Raw genomic sequence first — 18,746 nt, 5'->3', positions numbered from 1 at the left:
TAAAACAAACCCAAACATGTAATCGCTTGCCATGCAAACCCTATCCAACTACAGAGACAGATTGATGTAACAAATACCACACCATAATAAGCAACAACACCATACTAATCTAACCAAAAAACCTCGACAACGGAAGCAGTTAACTAAAACTTAACGTGGGTAAAGAGGACGCACTCCTAAGAGCCAGAGAAACACTAGGGGAAGGGGGCTAAAGGGACCACCACCGCGAGGAAACAACCGACACACACACACTAAGGGGGGAGAGAACAACCACCGTGAGAAACACTAAGGGGGGAGGGGGAGGGAAGCCCTGCAACTAGACTCACTGCCTACACAATACTAAGGGGGGAAAGGGGGAAGGGATGCCCTACAACGAAACTAATCTTACCTAACACAACACTTGGGGGGAGGGGAAGGGGAAGCCCAAACTGTAACGGTGGGGCGGTGGAGATGGTGGTAACACAACTGGAACAGGGAAACCTTGAAGTGAAGAACACCCAGGACGAAACACTACGACCGGAAAACGAAGGGGAGCAGCGACGACTGAAAGAGCCGAAAACCGAGGACAAACGAAGGGGGCGACGAAGAGGGCCTAAAACTCGAAAGCCCGATGGAAGAAAGACTGAAAAGGCGACGAAAACGAAAAAAAAACAAAACGAACAAAACGAACTCGTCGGAGACCTGCCGGAGTCCTGCGCGGCGCCGGATCTCCGGCGAGTTCTAGGGTTAGAGGGTTTTGTTTTTTAGAGAGAAGGCAGAGGGTTTTTTTGTAGAGAGAGAAGTTGAAGAGTTCATCAGCTATTGAAATTGCACTTCAAATAAACTTAATTATGTATTCTCTTTTCAAATGAAATTAACGAGTAAATAAATCGTGTTTGCACACCATACTTCATTGGTTTGCCTGATGCAACTAATACGTGTGTACTCAGTGTCCGTTTGGAATACGTGCTAAATAAATATTTCACCATTTAAGGCTAACGGACTACAAATATCACAATTATACTATTTTGGGGCGCCGTGCGCGGAGGCGCGCGGAGCAACAACTAGTTAATGGTAAAAGTTGTGTATAGAAAAGCATATGAATAGTACTGAGAGCGCCGTTTTTGAGAGCTTTAGGGTTTCTCCTACCATGGTAAACTAAGGATTGCATATGGTGTAAGCTACTGATTCCTAGCTAATCATCGGTCGAAAGAAGAAAGTTCAGACGCCTAATCCTCCTATAACGCGCCAATCTCAACTTTTAAATGGAATGCAAGGATCTTTAATGGTAGAAAAAGTTGCTACTGAAACTCCATTAAACACTCCAATACATGGTGACACAAACAAGCACAACGGGTAGATCAAAGACAGAAGGCAATGGTTGAGAAGGTGAATGCAGCGATGGCCACATTTGTATATAGTCCGGAAAATATTGACGTTGATAGTAGGAATCTACTTCAGATAATGTGGTTATACAGGATGAGGATAAACTCGAAGAAATTGTTGATTTTATTCCTGCTAAAACTTGGTCTTCAATTGCTGCTGGAAGAAAGCTCCCAACGAAAGGTATGTCCTTGAAGTTTGTAGCTCCTAGCCTTCATAATGGTAAATCTTTTGCTAAGATTGATAAATCTGAAGTAGAGCAATTGTCTAATGTATGGGAAAATGCAATAATCTTGTATGTTGTTGGTCAAACACCATCCATAGGCGCTATTATACGGTTTATTAATGTGGAATGGGATCATGTTGGTAAACCGAAAGTGTTTCTTCATGAAGATGGATACTTCTTGATAAAATTTGATTCTATAGAAGACAAGAATGAGATTATGTATGCTGGACCCTATTCATATAATAATAGACCTGTGATAGTGAAAGCTTGGACTCCTAAGTTTAATTTCCACGAGGAAATAATGAGAGTAGTAACATTATGGGCCAGATTCCCTAACCTGCCATTGAGTTGCTGGGGGCCAGAGACACCGAGTAACACAGGAAGCATGATTGGAGTGCCTCTGTTTGCTGATGAATGTACAACTAGACAAATGAGAGTTTCTTTTGCTATACTCCTTATTGAAGTTTATGTTACCAAGGAGCTTCCTAAGGTCATTCATATTGAAGATTATTCAGGAAATATCATTGAACAACCAGTTCATTATGACTGGATTCCTCCCTTTTGTCAGAATTGCCAGAATGCAGGTCATGATTGTGCTAAGAAGCCTCCTAAACAACCTGCTAGGAATGAAACAATCAAGGTTACTCAGAAATGGCTACCTAAACAGCCTTTTGTTACTATTACTCAAGCTAAAGAAGTTACTGCTGAAGTTCCTATTATTGCAGAGCAACAGATGCTTACTCCACAACAACAGATAGTTGCTGAAGTTTCTACAATGATAGCAGAACATGTGTACACTACTACAAAAGGAGTGTTATGGCGACGCTTTTTAACCCATTTAGCGATGCCAAAAAGCGTCGCTAAATTTGCTTGCGACGTTGTCTAAAAGCGTCGTGTCAATTGAGTCGGTAATTCGCGACACGTAAAAGCGTCGCCATTCTCGACGCTTAACATAGTCCCCAATTGTCTCGTCGCGTAAAAGCGTCTCCGTTCGCGATGACTTGCAGCACCTTGTTGCCTCTAAATCTGGACGCTTTTGGGCGTCGTTAAATAACAAACTGGAAACACCCTTCTCAATCCCCTTTTTCAGTATAAACAACAATGCAAGAGTAAAGTAAATAATATAATATATATAGTAATTTAGAATATAAAGTCAACAATGGAACTTGAAGATTTCATAAAAATACTTCGAACAATGTATATATTATCATAAACATAGTTCGTACAATTAAAATTGCTACACACGTTCATTAAATCCTAATACTTCATAACTAATATGTTTTTAAAAATACCACAAAATTACAACACACTAAAAATGTAGTTGTAGCCTTACAAAGCTAACTAATACTAAAATCTAGCAAAACAAATGACGGTAGCCAATTTGAAGCCTCAGGTAGTGTCCTCCTGTTCTTGATCTGTTGGACCTTTATTATTTTCGAGTACCTTCAAAAGATGAAAAATAAGACCAAAATTATAATTAGCACATGATGCATCTTCATTATTTTCGAGTACCTTCAAAAGGAGATAAAAAAGACAAAAAAAAAATATAATCAGTAATGATAATATAAAAGTTTAGAGTTCGTCAAATCGAAAACTATATAATGAAACTCATATTCTAAACTTAATGTTTCCATATCTGCAAAACCTCAAAAGGGAAGTTCACAAGCTCACTGATAGAAGCAGAACATGATACTCCTACTTATATGCAAACCTCACCGATGGATAATACTCAGAGGAACATTACTGCTCACTTGGTTTTGTATGACACAAGTACGGATTAGAATTCAGAGATCTCTGTTGTTAACATCATTCCGTTTAACATTCACAGGTCAGTCATTTTTTGAAACTAGAAGATTTTCGGAAGAGTACCCAATCTAACAGATCAAAGGACAAACATATGAGAAGTGATAGCCAATCACGATAGAAAGTCGGAAACAATTGAAATTGTAGTACATAACAGAAACTTAATATGAAATGCATATACAACGAGAAAAGAAAAACACCAAATGAAACAGTGGTAGATACAAACAGATGCACAAAAAGAATCGGCCTCATAAATGTAAATACTGCATGAAGATCATTTTAGGCATATACCTTTTGGATGACACGACAACCATACATCTGCAGGCTCAGTGGAAGATCTCACCTGCAAGTGCCTTAGCTAGGTCCCTCCTCTGATCAGGGGTTCCATACTCAAAGAACTGCAATATATGAAGGTAAATATTATATTGACGCATACAAACAAGCAAATTATCTTAGTGCAATGAAAAAAGGTAGCAACTCCTACCTTTTGAATAACATAATTTCCAAAAACATCCGTCATCAATTTGGAAGCATGAGGGAGAACTTCTTGAAACACAGATGCCTTGTCCTCAATGCTACAGTTTTCTAGTTTTTGTTGAATAAATCGACTCCCGTGTTGATCAACACTGAAAGAGAAGTACAAAATCACTTTTATCCTAAAAAAGGTGTTAAAATAATATTGAATCGAAAGATTGCATACTGCAATAAACTTGCCTAAATTCAACCACATGACCTACAATATCAGATAACTCAAACCTTCTACCTTTACCAGATTTTAGCTCTTCAAGGAAGGAGTAAGGCTTTTGATAATTTAAGTTATCAAAACCTCTTTGACCTTGCCAACCAGTATAAAAACCTCTTTCATTCTCTAAGAACGCTGGAGCGTATCGACACCAGGTTCATAGTTTAGGACATAAGTTTAAAGTTCAGATAAGTAACCTGAGACACCTAGTCACATACAAAAAACTGTGAATCCAAAAAGGAAGGTCCCCATAGAAGGGTAATCCTGAGCCACTAGTGCTTCCTTTTAGATCCTAGGTGGCTAGATCACGGCCATTGACCAGAGAGTCTCCTTAAGTAAGCTAAATTTCCATATTCCTTCTGATAAAGAGCATCACGATTTCCAAAGACACAAAAGTATTCAACACGAATTCAAATTCCTCTTCGAATAAGAAAAATCTAAAAAGGAAACGCATACATCATAACGAAGATTCTCCATGTCAACTTTGTTTAGCTAACGATGTTTAAAACATACCCAAAAACTCCCCAAAAAATACAGGGGTGAACCTCAAAGCTCTGGCGATTTGCAAGAACAACTTTCCATTGGGCTTCCACCACTTATAGACCTTTGACTGCAAAAGAAAGAATGTAGAGAATGCATTATTATAGACCATAAACGCAAGTTAAAGAATCATCTTTCTCAAAAAGCTTCGACTAAAATTTTCAACAGAGCACACAGTTAGTGAGCCTGCTAGCATAAACAATAGAAGAGTACCTGACCAAAGCTGAACACAGGAACCAAAGGACAACCCTTCTCCAAAGCCAGGCGAACAAATCCTTTCCTATTTCTAAGAAAAATTACCTGCAACAACAAAGATTAACCAAAACTAAGCATTAAGCTGCCACAGATACATAAACCATATGTCCATACATAGAGATCAAGGGAGTACAAAAGGGAAGAGGATATATGAAGGGCTCTAAACGTGATTTCTTTAAAAATGTAAAGCATATAAAAATACAGATGAAAGAAATCTGTATGAATGCTAGACGCACAAATACACAAGGCAATTCAAACAACCAGAACAGCAAAAAATGTGACGCAAGGAAACCACAAAAAGAAAACGTCTGTCCAATCTCATGGATTGGGAAAACAATCAAATCTCAGATAGAGAAAACAAGATAGCACAAGGATTAAAAAAAAAACACTACTTTCTACTATCAAATGTTGGTAATCTTACCCACTTAAAAAAGAGTGGACAAATAGTTCAATCTCTTTCTTTTTTATTGAAAGGAAATAGTTCAATCTCTCAGATGAATTTATAATCTCCTAAAACAAGATCTTACCATTGGGACGTTCCTAAAATTTCAAGCGTAAAATGAGAAATGACATATTCCTGAATTTCCTTTATCAAGTGTTCAATTCTGTCAGCAATAATTGATGGAAGTTTGAGGATAAATAATTCAGAGACAATTGAGTGAATTCAGATTGGAATCTTACATATTCAAGAAAAAAAAAAAGAATTGTTCATAACAAATTCAGAGTGAATTCGCAACAAACCTGATTTCGGTTGATTCACAACAATCCTCAGCCTACTGAAGACGATTATTCGCAACAATCCTTGGCCTACTGAAGACGATTATTGAAATCTCATAGATTTCAGTTGCAAATTGATTGTTTTCGCGCAGTTGAGATTGATGAGAGGTAAGATATAAAGAATTCAATGGAATAAGTCGAAGATGCAGAATCAACAAAGGACAAGGATTATAGAGAGACGACGAGATTACCTGAGAATTCACACGCCGGTGAGGAATTGAGAAGAATCCGGCCAGCGTGATAGGGTTTGATGTTAGGAGTGGATCGAGTACTGGGGAGTGGGGAGTTATTAGCAGCGGTTTTTGAAGCCCATATAGGCACGTGTGTTGCACACATGATTTTTGGACGCGAAAATGCGTTGTCAAACTTCTCGATGCTTTTAAGCGTTGAGATGGGGCGGAAGTTTTGGAACCCACCCAACGCCTATACTGTGGCGTCGAGCAATAAGCGTCGTGATAACACTCCTTTTGTAGTAGTGGTAGCAGATAGTGAATGATAAAAACCCACAGCAAGTGAGAGTTGGAGATATTGAGTGGTCAGTTGTGCCTACTAAGAAAGTTAAAGTACAGCAAACTGCTATAAGTGGCCCTGGTACTGCTGTACACCCAGTTGATGAAGGAGGTTCTAATTCCTTTCACATCTCTCCAACATGATTGTAAGTGCGTGGAATGTGAGAGGGCCGAATAATCCCTTAACAATAGTAGAGGTTAAGAAGTTTTTAAGACATAATAAAGTGAATATATTTGGTTTACTGGAAACAAAGGTTAAAAATGACAATAAAGATAGAATCAGAATTTAGAGGTAGTTGGCTTTGTGAAGACAACTATGACTATTGTAGTAGAGGTAGAATTTGGGTTTGCTGGAATTCAGACTGTGTGTCTACCTGAATCGCCCCATCTATCCTCCTAAGGAGAAGTTTGGTTTCAAACAAACCCTGGTTCGAACAGGAGGAGTACGCCATGCTAATGAGCCTTGGATGATCCACATCTCAAGGTCAGGCGCTGATGGGCACAGTGAACTATCCATGTGGTTGAAAGCCCTCACATCCCAGGCACAACGACACAATTATCAGGAATAACAATGATTCGAAGCACTTCTTTTTACATTATTTCGGAAACCCAAGGACTCCATCGTATGGATATGGAAAATACGGGATTTCCAAAGCTGATCAATTCATACATGGTGAGCTAGTTAACAAGGTTACTGGTGTTGTGCTTCTTGTTACTTTTGTATACGGACTTTACTCTATGGAAACTAGGAAACCTCTCTGGGTGAATTTGCTTAGACTCAATCAAACAATCACAAGTGAGTGGTGTGTTTTAGGAGACTTTAATGCAATTCTTGATGTGCAGGATAGGTTTCAAGGTAGAGATGTCTCTACTTGTAAGACTTAGGATTTCACTCATTGCTTGGATAATAGTGACTTGACAGAGCTTAGGAGCAGTGGACATTTATTCTCTTGGACTAATAAAAGTTAGGGTGAAGCAAGGGTGATGAGTAGAATTGACAGATGGCTGGTTAATTCTTACTAGATGCTTACATATGCAAGTGTTATTGTGGATTACCTTAATCCTAGCATTTATGACCATTTCCCACTTCTCTTAAAATGCTCTTCATCTATCAATTAGAGAGGAAGGCCTATTAAGTTCGTTAATTATAGGGCAGATCATGAAGATTTCGAGAAAATTATTGTAGATTCTTGGATTGATGGTCCAAGAGGGATGACTATGTAGCAGATCTGGGAAAATCTAAAAGTCATTAAAGGGAAGCTTAAGGGCTTGCATAAGCAGGATTTTGCTAATTTTAAGGCTAGAATTAGAGAACAATTGGATCTAATTCAGACCAGAATTGCTACCAACAGAAATATTGAAGAGCTGTTTGTGCAAGAAGCTGAATGTATAAATCAATTGAAGAAGTTCTTGGCCATTGAAGAAAGTGCTTACATGCAAAAATCTAGAATTCAATGGCTAAAATTGGGAGATAGTAATAGACATTTCGTTTTTATTTCAAGCCGTGAAAGATAGATTTGTAAGAATAGTATAGATGTTCTCTATATTGATTTAGGGGTTAAACTTACTAAATCTAATGACATTCAAGCTGAAGTTATGACTTTTTATACTAGCTTATTGGGCACTGCCGCTTAGGATCTACCTGGTATTGATATTGTTATTATGAGAGCACGGGCTCAATTGCAGCTTGCTGATGTTCATCATCTTATTCAGCGTGTTACTCACTGTGAGATTGAGTTGGTATTACATAATATTGATGATCTTAAGGCCCCTGAGATTGATAGGTTTAATAACTTATTTTTCAAGAGAAGGTGGAATGTTATCAAGTAGAAGGTGTATGAGGCTATTTAGGAGTTTCTTGAAGAAGGTAAATTACCTTATACTATTAATTGCACTTTGGTAACTCTGATTCCAAAAATTTCTCATCCTAACTCTATTAAGGATTTTAGGACAATAGCTTGTTGCACTGTATTATACAAGATAATTGCTAAAATCTTAACCATGAGAATGCAAGCAATTATAGGTAATGTTATAGATTTAGCTCAAGCTGGCTTTATTCCTAATAGAACTATATCTGATAACATCTTACTTGCTACTAAGTTGATTAAGGGCTACTCCCTAAGCATGTAACGCCTAGATGCATGATAAAATTGACCTAAGAAAGGCATATGAATCAGTTGAACGACCTTTTATTAAGGTCATGCTTGCTGAATTGGGTTTCCCTCCCAAGTTTGTGAACTCGATCATGACTTGTGTTACTACTGTTACTTATTCTGTGCTCATTAATGGAGTTCCTACTTCTCCTTTCAAAGCTCAGAAGGCTCTTAGGTAGGGAGACCCTCTATTTCCCTTCCTTTTTGCCATATTTATGGAATATCTCTCCAGATGCCTGGGTCAATTGAAAGAAATACCTGATTTTAATTTTCACCCAAGATGTGAAAAGGTGGGTGTTACATACCTTATGTTTGCTGATGATCTATTGATGTTTGCCAGAGCTGATGGTAGTTCTATTCAGCTAATCTATGAGGCTTTTCAAAAGTTCTCCAAGGATTCAGGGTTGGATGCTAACCTGGACAAGATCAATGTTTATTTTGTTGGGATCCCTCCTGATGATATATACACTTTACAACAGTGCTTTCAAATGCCTACTGGTACTCTTTCTTTCAAATATTTGGGAGTTCCTTTGGCTTCCAGGAAGCTGTTCTACAATAAATGCAAGCCCTTCTGAAAAAACCCCACATGACGCGGTCAAAACTGGCCTTTCTGATGCGGTTTTGGCCCGCATCAGCTTACAAACATTTTTTGATGCGGTCCAAACCACATCAGAAAATGATTTACTAATGCGATTTTACCTTAAAATCGCACCAGTTAATCATATTAACTGATGCTGTTTTAAGGTAAAACCGCAACACTAAATCTACATACTGATGTGGTTTTACATAAGAACCGCATCAGCATGTGGAAATTAATGGTAAAAAAAGTTGCAGACCTGCAGTTGCAGGTCTGCAACTTTAACATTCCTCTCAATTGACTATTATATATATACTCAACTCATCTGGGCCCAACATTATTACCAAACATATAAATAAGAATCTGGGCGCAACATTATCACCAAACATATAAATAAGAATATTATATATATACAGAAACGAAAATTAAGAAACGAAAATATACAAAAACGTGAATTCATGATTAATATACCAACAATAAAAATTATACATTATTACCAAACATTATATACCAACAATAAAAATTATACATTATTACCAAACATTATATACCAACAATAAAAATATACAGAAACAAAAATTATACAAAATACATATAAATAAGAATTTATAAATTCATGATTAATATAAATAAAAAAAATGACTCAAATACACAAAAATAAGAATTTAACATATATACAGAAAATTATAAACCTAAAAATTGAGACTATACGAAAATTAAGAACTAAATTCCAAAATAAACGACAATAATTATCCAGTCACTAAGAACTATACCAAAATAAACGACAAAAATCAAGAACTATACCAAAATAAACGACAAAAATTAGATCTAAAAACTCATTATACGAAAATTGCAATATACGAATTAGACGAAAATCGCAATACATGAAACGAAACGAAAATTAGATCTAAAATTGCAATATATACGAAAAAAACGAAAATTAGGAAACAAAGGAAATAATTATACGAAAACGAAGGAAAATTAAGAGTTCGAACAAAAAAATCAAACGAAAATGGAAGCCTAAAAAAAAAGAAACGAAAACGGAAGTCCAATAAAACATAATAAAAACCTAAATCCAAAACCAAATCTAAAAACAAAATCTCAAAATAAACGAAAACAAAACACCTAAAACCAGATCCAAAAACTCAAACGAACTAATTTCTTGTGTACATATCTTCGATTCTTCGTTCTTCGTTCTTTGTTTCGCTCTTCATTTTGTTCTTCATTTTCGATCTTCAATTTTCGCTCTTCATTTTGTTCTTCGTTTTCGCTCTTCTTTTTCGATCTTTTTCGATATTGTTTTTCGCTCGACGAGAGAGAGAGAGAGAGAGAGAGAGAGAGAGAGAGAGAGAGAGAGAGAGAGAGGTGAGTGAGAATTTGGGCTTGAGTGAGAGAGAGGAGGGAGTTAGGATTTGAGGAGAGAGGGGAGCGCATGTGAGGAAAGAGGAGGGAGTTAGGTTATAGTAGAGAGGGGGGGCCGCGTGTGAGGAGAGAGAGGAGTTAGGGTTAGGAGGGTTATAAATGAGGTAAGGTTGGGCTGAATATGGGATTTGGGCTGTTAATGTTTCATGGGACGCACATTAATATGGATTTGGGCCGCGCAGATTTTCTGATGCGGTCAACGAACCGCATCTGATTTCGAAAAACCGCAGCGTTTTTTTTAAAATCTGATGCGATTTTTTGAGAATCGCATCAGATTTTTTTGCCAACTTTCCCTCCCATTTTTTGGTTGCTTTTCGGAAAACCGCATATGTTAAGAAGTGACATATAAGGTTTTTTTTCCACTAGTGCTTGTTAACTAAAGTCACTGCTCGAATTAAAAGTTGGACTGCCAAATGCTCTTTATGCAGTGAGAGCTTAATTAGTGGCTACTGTGCTCCAGAGTATCCAACTATACTGGTGTCAAATTTTCATCCTTCCTAAGAAGCTTTAAAGAGAGCTTCAGGCTGCTTGCAGACACTACCTATGGACTGGTCTTGGAACCATTTCTAGGAAAAATCCTATTGCTTGGGATACACTTTGCAGGAAAAAAATCTAGTATAGGTCTTAATTTCAAGGATCTCACCATGTGGAACAAAGCTGCAATTACTAAACACTTTTGGGCTTTAGCTAACAAGTAAGACAAAATGTGGATCAGGTAGTGACATGCTTACTATGTTAAGCATCATGATGTGTGGCACCTGCCTATACCTCAAAGGCTCTCTTGGGCGATAAAGAAGAATTTATCAGCCAGAGATCTAGTCACTGATGCTAACACTCTCTAGCAATATGTTCATAATCATATATTCTCAATTAAAAAACTCTACTGGTACTTGAAAGGTGACTCTCCAGTAATGCCTTAGAGAAGAATTATCTGCAAAAGCAAAGCTAGTCCAAAAGCCTTGTTCATCACATGGCTTATGCTACATGGAAGGCTTACTACAAAAGCTAGACTAGCCCAATGGGAGATTGGAGATAACCAAGATTGTGTTATGTGTAATGGCGATAGAGAAACTCAAGAGCATATGTTTTCAACTGCAATTACAGTATAGAGGTTTGGGCTCTATGTCTACAGCATATTGGAATAAACAGATCAAGACACTAGGCTACAGAGGTGGAGTTAGCTGCAAAGTTCAGCAAGAGAGTTAGTGGCACTGGACAACTGTATAATATGATGTTTGTGGAATGTGTGTATCGCATTTGGATCTAGAGAAATAAGAAGATCTTTGATGACAAAATCTTGCCTGCTCATCAACTATTTAAAAATATTGTATTTACTGTAGCTTGTTGTTGTAATCAATCCTTGTATGGGAGACTGATCCTTAGATAACATTGTTGATTGTAGTAGTATGTTGTTTATTTGTGTTTGATGCCTTTGAGCCTGTTCAGAGTAGTTGTTTGGTTTCTTGACTTGGTAGTCTTCTCCTCAAACCCTTCCTAGAACGTGGGGGGAGTTGACATTACTAAGCTCGATTCCTTTATTGGGTTAGGATGTAATTTTAAACCTTTTTTTGGTTTTCAGTAACAATTTTGAATTGCAAAAAATAAATCACATAAGTAGTATTTTTTGTTAAAATATTAATCATAAGAGATAATCAATAATTACTATTTTTTCGAAGGATAAATTTTAATAATTATTTATGTCATAATAAATTGTGAGCAATAGTATTTATGTTAGGGGTAATATATATGTTATCACTCATCAATTTTTTTTTATCAAACAAGGTCAAATAAGTTCCAATCAGGTCCAACAAGATCTAAGAAGTATCAACCAGATTCAATTAAGTCTAAATCTAATAAGTTTCAATCAGGTCAATAAGTTTCAATCAAGTCCACTAAGTTGAGTTAGGTCCAATCAGGTCCAGTAAGTTTGATTCATGCCAGTTCAATTCAGTTTTGGGTTTTTCTGGTGAAAAGAACGCACCCTCACTTATATATTAATTCTTATTATATTATACTTCCTCCATTTTTTATTACTTGCATCGTTTCCCTTTTTGCAATTATCTATTATTTGCATAGCTTTTATTTTAGACAATATATTTTCTCTTTCACTCTCCTAGGCCTAAGCACATGAAGTTCCTTTTACTATCTCTCTATATCGGAGTAAGTATTCAAAAGATATAAAAAATGTACTCCCTCTATCTTTTTCTAATTTCTGCATTGTACAATATTCGTTTCTTTTTAATCTACATACTTTTCTTTTTGTTTTGTTTCTTTTTAATCTACATATTGTTGCTTTTTTTTTTCACCTATATCGGCTATGTTTAGTTAGCCTTATTTTTACTGATTTGAACTTATCTTATCTGATCTGAACTTATTTTTCTGATCTGATATGAACTTATCTTTCATAAAACATATTATTACTAATATTATTATTACTTTGTATTTCATTAATAGTATTACTATTACTATCATTTTATTACATGCACAACGTTTAATAATAATGATGATGATGATGATTATGATGATGATGATGATGATGATGATGATGATGATAATAATAATAATAATAATAATAATAATAATAATAATAATAATAATAATAATAATAATAACAACAGACGATTATATGTATATAAAATATCATATTTTAACCAACTTTCTACTTTCTTTCTCTCACTTTTTGGTTTCTCTTTCATACTTTTTTACTTTCTCCTTGGTTCTCCTCCAAAGTACAGCTCGGTTTGGTGTGATGTTGGCTCATAGGTTGGGGTTCCAAAATGTGTGGTTGGAGGGTGATGATTTGGCTATTGCTTCGGCTGTGCACCGCAAGGAGGTTGGCTACACTCCCATATTTTCTTTGATCTCTAATGTAATTTCTATAAGTGATCGAAGGTTTTGAGAATTTTCATTGTAGTCATGTGAGGAGAGCGGATTGCTCATCTAGTGGCAAGATGGAATGTGAATTTTAATGATGAACGCCTATGTATGGACTATTTTCCCCAAAGTATCATAACTTTGGTGGAGCTTGATCTAGTATAATAACATAGTTTCTCGCTTTTCCTCAAAAAAAAGTAAACACTGTTTACATGACGACTTTAACCTTCTCTAATGTTTACATGTAAAGAAAAATATAGTCAAGCAGGATTCAATTTGATTTATCTCAATGTATATTTTTCAAATATATAATTTCGTAATTTGCTTATACATAACTCAAGATATAAATGTTTGAACTTGCGTCTCAAAACCTTTGAAAAACATAATGTAGCAATTCAAAAGAAACAGAGGGAGTATTATTCTGATTGCTTGTATTTTTTTTTGTGTCATGTTTATTCTTGATATACATGCATCTAAAGCTATGTTTTGTTCAACTTATTTCAGAAAAAATGAGATAATATAAGGTAAGATAAACCTACCTAATTAAAATATAGTTGATATGGCTCGTTATATATCATATGATTTTACAAATTTAGTTCTGAGCTATCATACACGTAGAAAAGAAATAAATTTACAAAGACTAACGAGCATAGACACATTATCTCTTTTTCCCTTTAATGTAACTTATAAAAATAATGAGATATATTTTGCCACTGTAATATGGAGTATATCTTTAAGGATAACATGTAATAGAATATGAGCCAGATAAACATGTAAGATAATATGGCTGACATGTAGCTTAGAGTTGCCTAGCTACCACTCAAAAATAGTGTTGTTTTATAAATATAAACATATCAACATTGAAACGATGAAAAAATAAGATTGTATGTATATGAAAATATCATATTTACATAATATATCAATTCATAGTACCTTATATGTTAGGCTCAATCTTAAATATAATGCAAATTCATAAAATAATAAGTTAAACACGCATATTAAATATTATAATTGTATTTTTTATAATATATACTTTTTTTTTAAATTATCTGTTATAATAATTTTCATCAAGTTCTAATAAGAAAAATAAATTGAAACAAACGAATCCTAAATTATATATCCATATTTATCTTATTAAGCATGAATGCACTTTTGTAGGTCTACTATACAAAGATTTATACAAATGGTGAAAGCAATAAAAAGACAAAGAAAATCATACAAGAAATATGTGCAAACACAAGTTAAATTAAAGGACTTCAACTTGAAAAAAAATAATTAATATAATCACACAAAAAAATCAGCAATGATGATGACGACGACGACGACAACAATAATAATAATAATAATAATAATAATAATAATAATAATAATAATAATAATAATAATAATAATAATAATAATAATAACAATAATAATAATAATAAATAAATAAATAAATAAATAAAAGAAGAATGAAATAAAGAAAAGAGTTTAGATTTTAAAATAGTTAATTGAATTGATGGTCTTCGGGACTTACTTATGTGTACACTTAAGAATCGTTTTAAGTGTCACTTGGAGATGGTAATCGAATGCTGAATTTGAATTGAATGTATTATTATGTTTGATGTTATTTTGTTGGTTTAATGGAGGTTTTGAGATTGTCTTTTTTAATCCATTGAGTCACGAAGGTACTATAAAGTATAAAAAAGGGGAGGGGAGATTCGAACTTGTGACCTATCGTTCACATCATCTCAATTTTAATGGTAACCGATGATGTTTTCTGTTTGGGCCCATTAAATCCAGCTAAGAGTCCTACACCAGCTGGCATCGCCACGCAAGCATTGTGGGTCCCACCTACCATGAAATGGCCAGCAGCCAGTGGGGGACTTAAGGGGCCCACAAAGATCCTCCTAAAAAAGGTAACCCCACCAATCCCTAGGGGAACAGTCCCATCAAAAAGGTCTTTTTCTAGGGGTCTCACCACTATAGATACCCCTTGTCCCATCAAGGTAAAGGTATTGAATTCTCACCTAACTAACCAGAGCTTTCTCACTCTAGACTCTCTCTCTACCTCAATCGTCAACTGACTTGAGCGTCGGAGGGGCGATCCCGGAACAACCCCCGGGGCAGTCTAACTCATTATGCAGGTCACCGGTGAACAGATAACCAGTTCATAACTCACATCAAAGACCTGCTCAGCACAGATCATTAACCTTAATTTCTAGACATAAATAGTCAAAGACCTGCTCAGCACAGATCATTAACCTTAATTTCTAGACATAAATAGTCAAAGACCTGCTCAGCACAGATCATTAACCTTAATTTCTAGACATAAACAGTTTGGCGCCGTCTGTGGGGAAAGTACAAAAAGTTACTTCGCCACTACTCAGCAAATTTCAATCGCTACTCAGCAGAACTTAATTCCAGCGCCGTTCAGCAATGGCACCATCAAAAAATACTCGTAACAAACAGTCTGCCCAACCCCAAAGGTCCGAGAGGGAACCCTCACCTTACTACCATAGGAAGTCAGCTCGAACACGGTCTCCTACGGTTCAGACAATGGATCCTAACCTGGAATTGTCCCAAGAAAACCGGTCATCCCCCTCTCGGGAAATACAGCATGTTGACCCCCAACCACTGTTCACAACTGACATAGCCCACATAGCAGCTCAGTTGCAGCAGACCCTACAGCAAAGCCTCATGCAAATGCTCACCACTCTCAAACAGGGGAAAGGCCAAAACCAGCTCGGCAATGCTCCTCAGCCTCGGGACCATGGTCGGGGGCGTTCCCAGAGGAAAGACCACGACCCCCGCGCCGCCCGTGGCAAGCCTAACCGGCAAAGGTCAGCCACCAAGGAGCCCGGTCGGTCTCAAATAGAACCATCAAGGCAGGATGAGCGCCCCCCACCTAGGGAGAGGTCAGCTCGTCGCAAATCCGCTCTCAGACAAGAAGAAACCCATGTCTCTAAGTCGCCGAGGGGGGACCCTCGTCGCAAGCCAGAGGATGCTGGGCACTTCCTCAATGAGAAGCGCCGCAGTCAGGGGTATGATGCCCGCCAACTCCTAGATAAAAAAGTAGCTCAGCGGGAGGGGCAAGGTGACTCGGCACACTCCAAACCCCTGAGGTTGGGCAATGGGAGTCAGAAATTTATGACCCTGTTTAGCCGGGAGATCGTAGATACCCCTACCCAAGGAAAGATCAAAACTCCCCAGATCGAGTAGTTCGCGGGCCTAACCGACCGGGAAGATCATATGGCCACTTACAAGGCTTAAATGAGTGTGCAGACCAGCTGCGAGGCCACATGGTGCCGATTCTTCCCCACCACGCTGAAAGGGCTCGCGCTAAACTGGTTTCACGAGTTACCCGCCGGAATCATCACCGACTTCGCGGTGCTCGAAGATATGTTCACCCATCAGTTCGTGGCCGGGAATAGGCAAAAGAAAACAAGCCTTCCCCTCATGGGGGTCAAACAAGAAAAGAACGAAAGCCTAGCCGACTACATAAAAAGATTTAATGAAGAATCCCTTAAGGTGTCTGACCTGCAGGACGCAGTAGCATTTGCTGCCCTCATGTCCGGGCAACAGCCTGGTCGGCTCAGGTGGACACTGGCTAAAAGTGAAGTCAAAACCTTTTCCGAGGCCATGACGAAAGCCCAAAGGTTTATCCAAGCACCAGACATTTGCCGCCACTCGGAAGGTGGGGGCAAGAAAAGAAAAGAAGAGGGCATCCATAGCCCCATAGGGATCAGCCCAAGCAACTAGAAAACAGGTGATAGGTCGGACCCCTTTTCGGACCATGGAAACGATCCCCGGTTCAATAGGAATCGCCGAGAAATTTACTTGGATATCAAGAACAAGTCCATGCTTCCTCATCCTCCCCCTATCCGGACTTCTGCCTATCGGCGGGACAAGAGCCAGTGGTGCGAATACCACCGAGAATGTGGTCATACCACAAAGGATTGTAGGGAATTGAAGAAAGGGTTGGATAACTTGGCTGACCAGGGTAAGCTAAACCGCTACCTTAAGCACTCCAGCAAAGAAAAGGGGAAGCATAAGGTCGGTCATTCCAACAGTGGGGATACTGAAGGATTCATAGGAGTCATTGCAGGCGGCTTCGCCTCAGGAGGCCTAACCGGCCGAGCCAGAAAAGCTCACCTCCAAAACCTCAAACACCAAGTGCTGGACGTTCAACAAAGCCGGCCGGACTGCCCCATCATGACTTTTGGGGAGTCCAGTCGGTCGATAAGCATTCCCCACGATGACCCCTGGTCATCGAACACAAAGTGGCCAACTCCAGGGTGAAGCGCGTATTGGTCGATAGCGGGTCGTCAGCCGACAATATCACGCTGGAATGTCTGAAAAAGCTCAAGTACAGTGAAAAGGATGTCAGCCAGTTGAGGAAAAGAGAAGAGGGTTCACCAAAAAGCCTTGGGGTATGCATCACTAAGAACCCCAAACAATACGAGCGACCTCAGCCAGTTGAGGAAGATGAAGAGGTAGTGATCGGGGGAGAACCCGGTCGGACTGTGAAGGTAGGCAAAGCCCTAGATCCTGAAACAAGAGCACAAGTTGTAGAGGTGCTCAGAGAGTATCAAGACGTGTTCGCCTATGAAGCTTCAGAAATGCCTGGCTTTGATCCTAAAATTATGTGCCACGAGCTTAACATCAAAGAAGTATACAAGCCGGTCAAGCAAAAGCCAAGGCACTAAGGTTCAGAAAGGTGCAAGGCGACATCGCTCGAAGTTAAGAATCTCCTTGAAGCTGGGTTCATAGAGGAGTGCCAGTATTCGGAATGGTTGGCCAACGTGGTGCTGGTCAAGAAGTCGAGCGGGGCCTGGCGCATGTGTGTCGATTTTACAGACCTGAACAAGGCATGTCCAAAAGACAACCACGCTCTCCCCAAAATTGACAGGTTGGTCGACTCCACAGCCGGGCACGCCCTCTTAAGCTTCATGGACGCCAATGCAGGATACCATCAGATACCGATGGTAGAACATGACCGAGTGCATACCGCTTTCACCACCCCTCAAGGGGTTTATTGTTACAAGACGATGCCATTCGGCTTGAAAAATGCAGGGGCCACCTACCAGCGAACAGTTAACAAAATCTTCAGTGATCAGTTGGGTCGGAACATAGGCTATGCTCGAAATGAAGTCTCCTCGGAACGTTCGAGAAGTGCAGCGCCTCCCCGGCTGCTTAGCTGCACTCGGACGTTTCCTGTCCCGGTCAGATGATAAGAGCTTGTTCTTCTTCAATGCTCTTAAAAAAAAAGATTCACATGGGACGAAGAAGCCGAGCAGGCCTTCACCTCCCTCAAACAACACCTCTCAACTCTCCCGAAACTCATGTCCCCCTTGCCGGGGGAAACATTGTTTATATACTTGGCAGTATTAGAGTATGCGCTCAACGCAGTACTGGTGGCTGAAGAGGAGGAGCGCAACACCCAATCTATTTCATTAGCCATGCCTTCCGAGGAGCAGAAGCAAAATACAGCAAAGTGGTGAAGATGGTCTTCGCCCTCGTCATG

The 18,746-nt window shown here is 38.4% G+C and overlaps 1 protein-coding gene and 1 long non-coding RNA gene across 2 annotated transcripts; one reads left to right on the top strand and one right to left on the bottom strand.

Moving 5' to 3' along the window:
- Window positions 1-3,684: 3,684 nt before the first annotated feature.
- On the bottom strand, window positions 3,685-6,050 carry LOC104893845 (uncharacterized). The gene is made up of 4 exons (XR_008969531.1): window positions 5,670-6,050; window positions 4,892-4,973; window positions 3,876-4,743; window positions 3,685-3,789 (listed from the first exon to the last, which is right to left on the bottom strand). It is a non-coding gene; the product is annotated as an uncharacterized LOC104893845 (long non-coding RNA).
- A 9,608-nt stretch (window positions 6,051-15,658) lies between these two features.
- On the top strand, window positions 15,659-16,441 carry LOC104893870 (uncharacterized). Its single transcript, XM_010679999.1, has one exon. The coding sequence runs from the start codon at window positions 15,659-15,661 to the stop codon at window positions 16,439-16,441; it is 783 nt and encodes a 260-aa protein (XP_010678301.1).
- Window positions 16,442-18,746: the final 2,305 nt, after the last annotated feature.

The sequence above is a fragment of the Beta vulgaris genome, chromosome 5 (genome assembly GCF_026745355.1).
Source record: "Beta vulgaris subsp. vulgaris cultivar EL10 chromosome 5, EL10.2, whole genome shotgun sequence".
NCBI classification, from domain to species: domain Eukaryota; kingdom Viridiplantae; phylum Streptophyta; class Magnoliopsida; order Caryophyllales; family Amaranthaceae; genus Beta; species Beta vulgaris.
The sequence above is the reverse complement of the archived record's forward strand: the minus strand, read 5'-3'. Positions and strand labels throughout refer to the sequence as shown.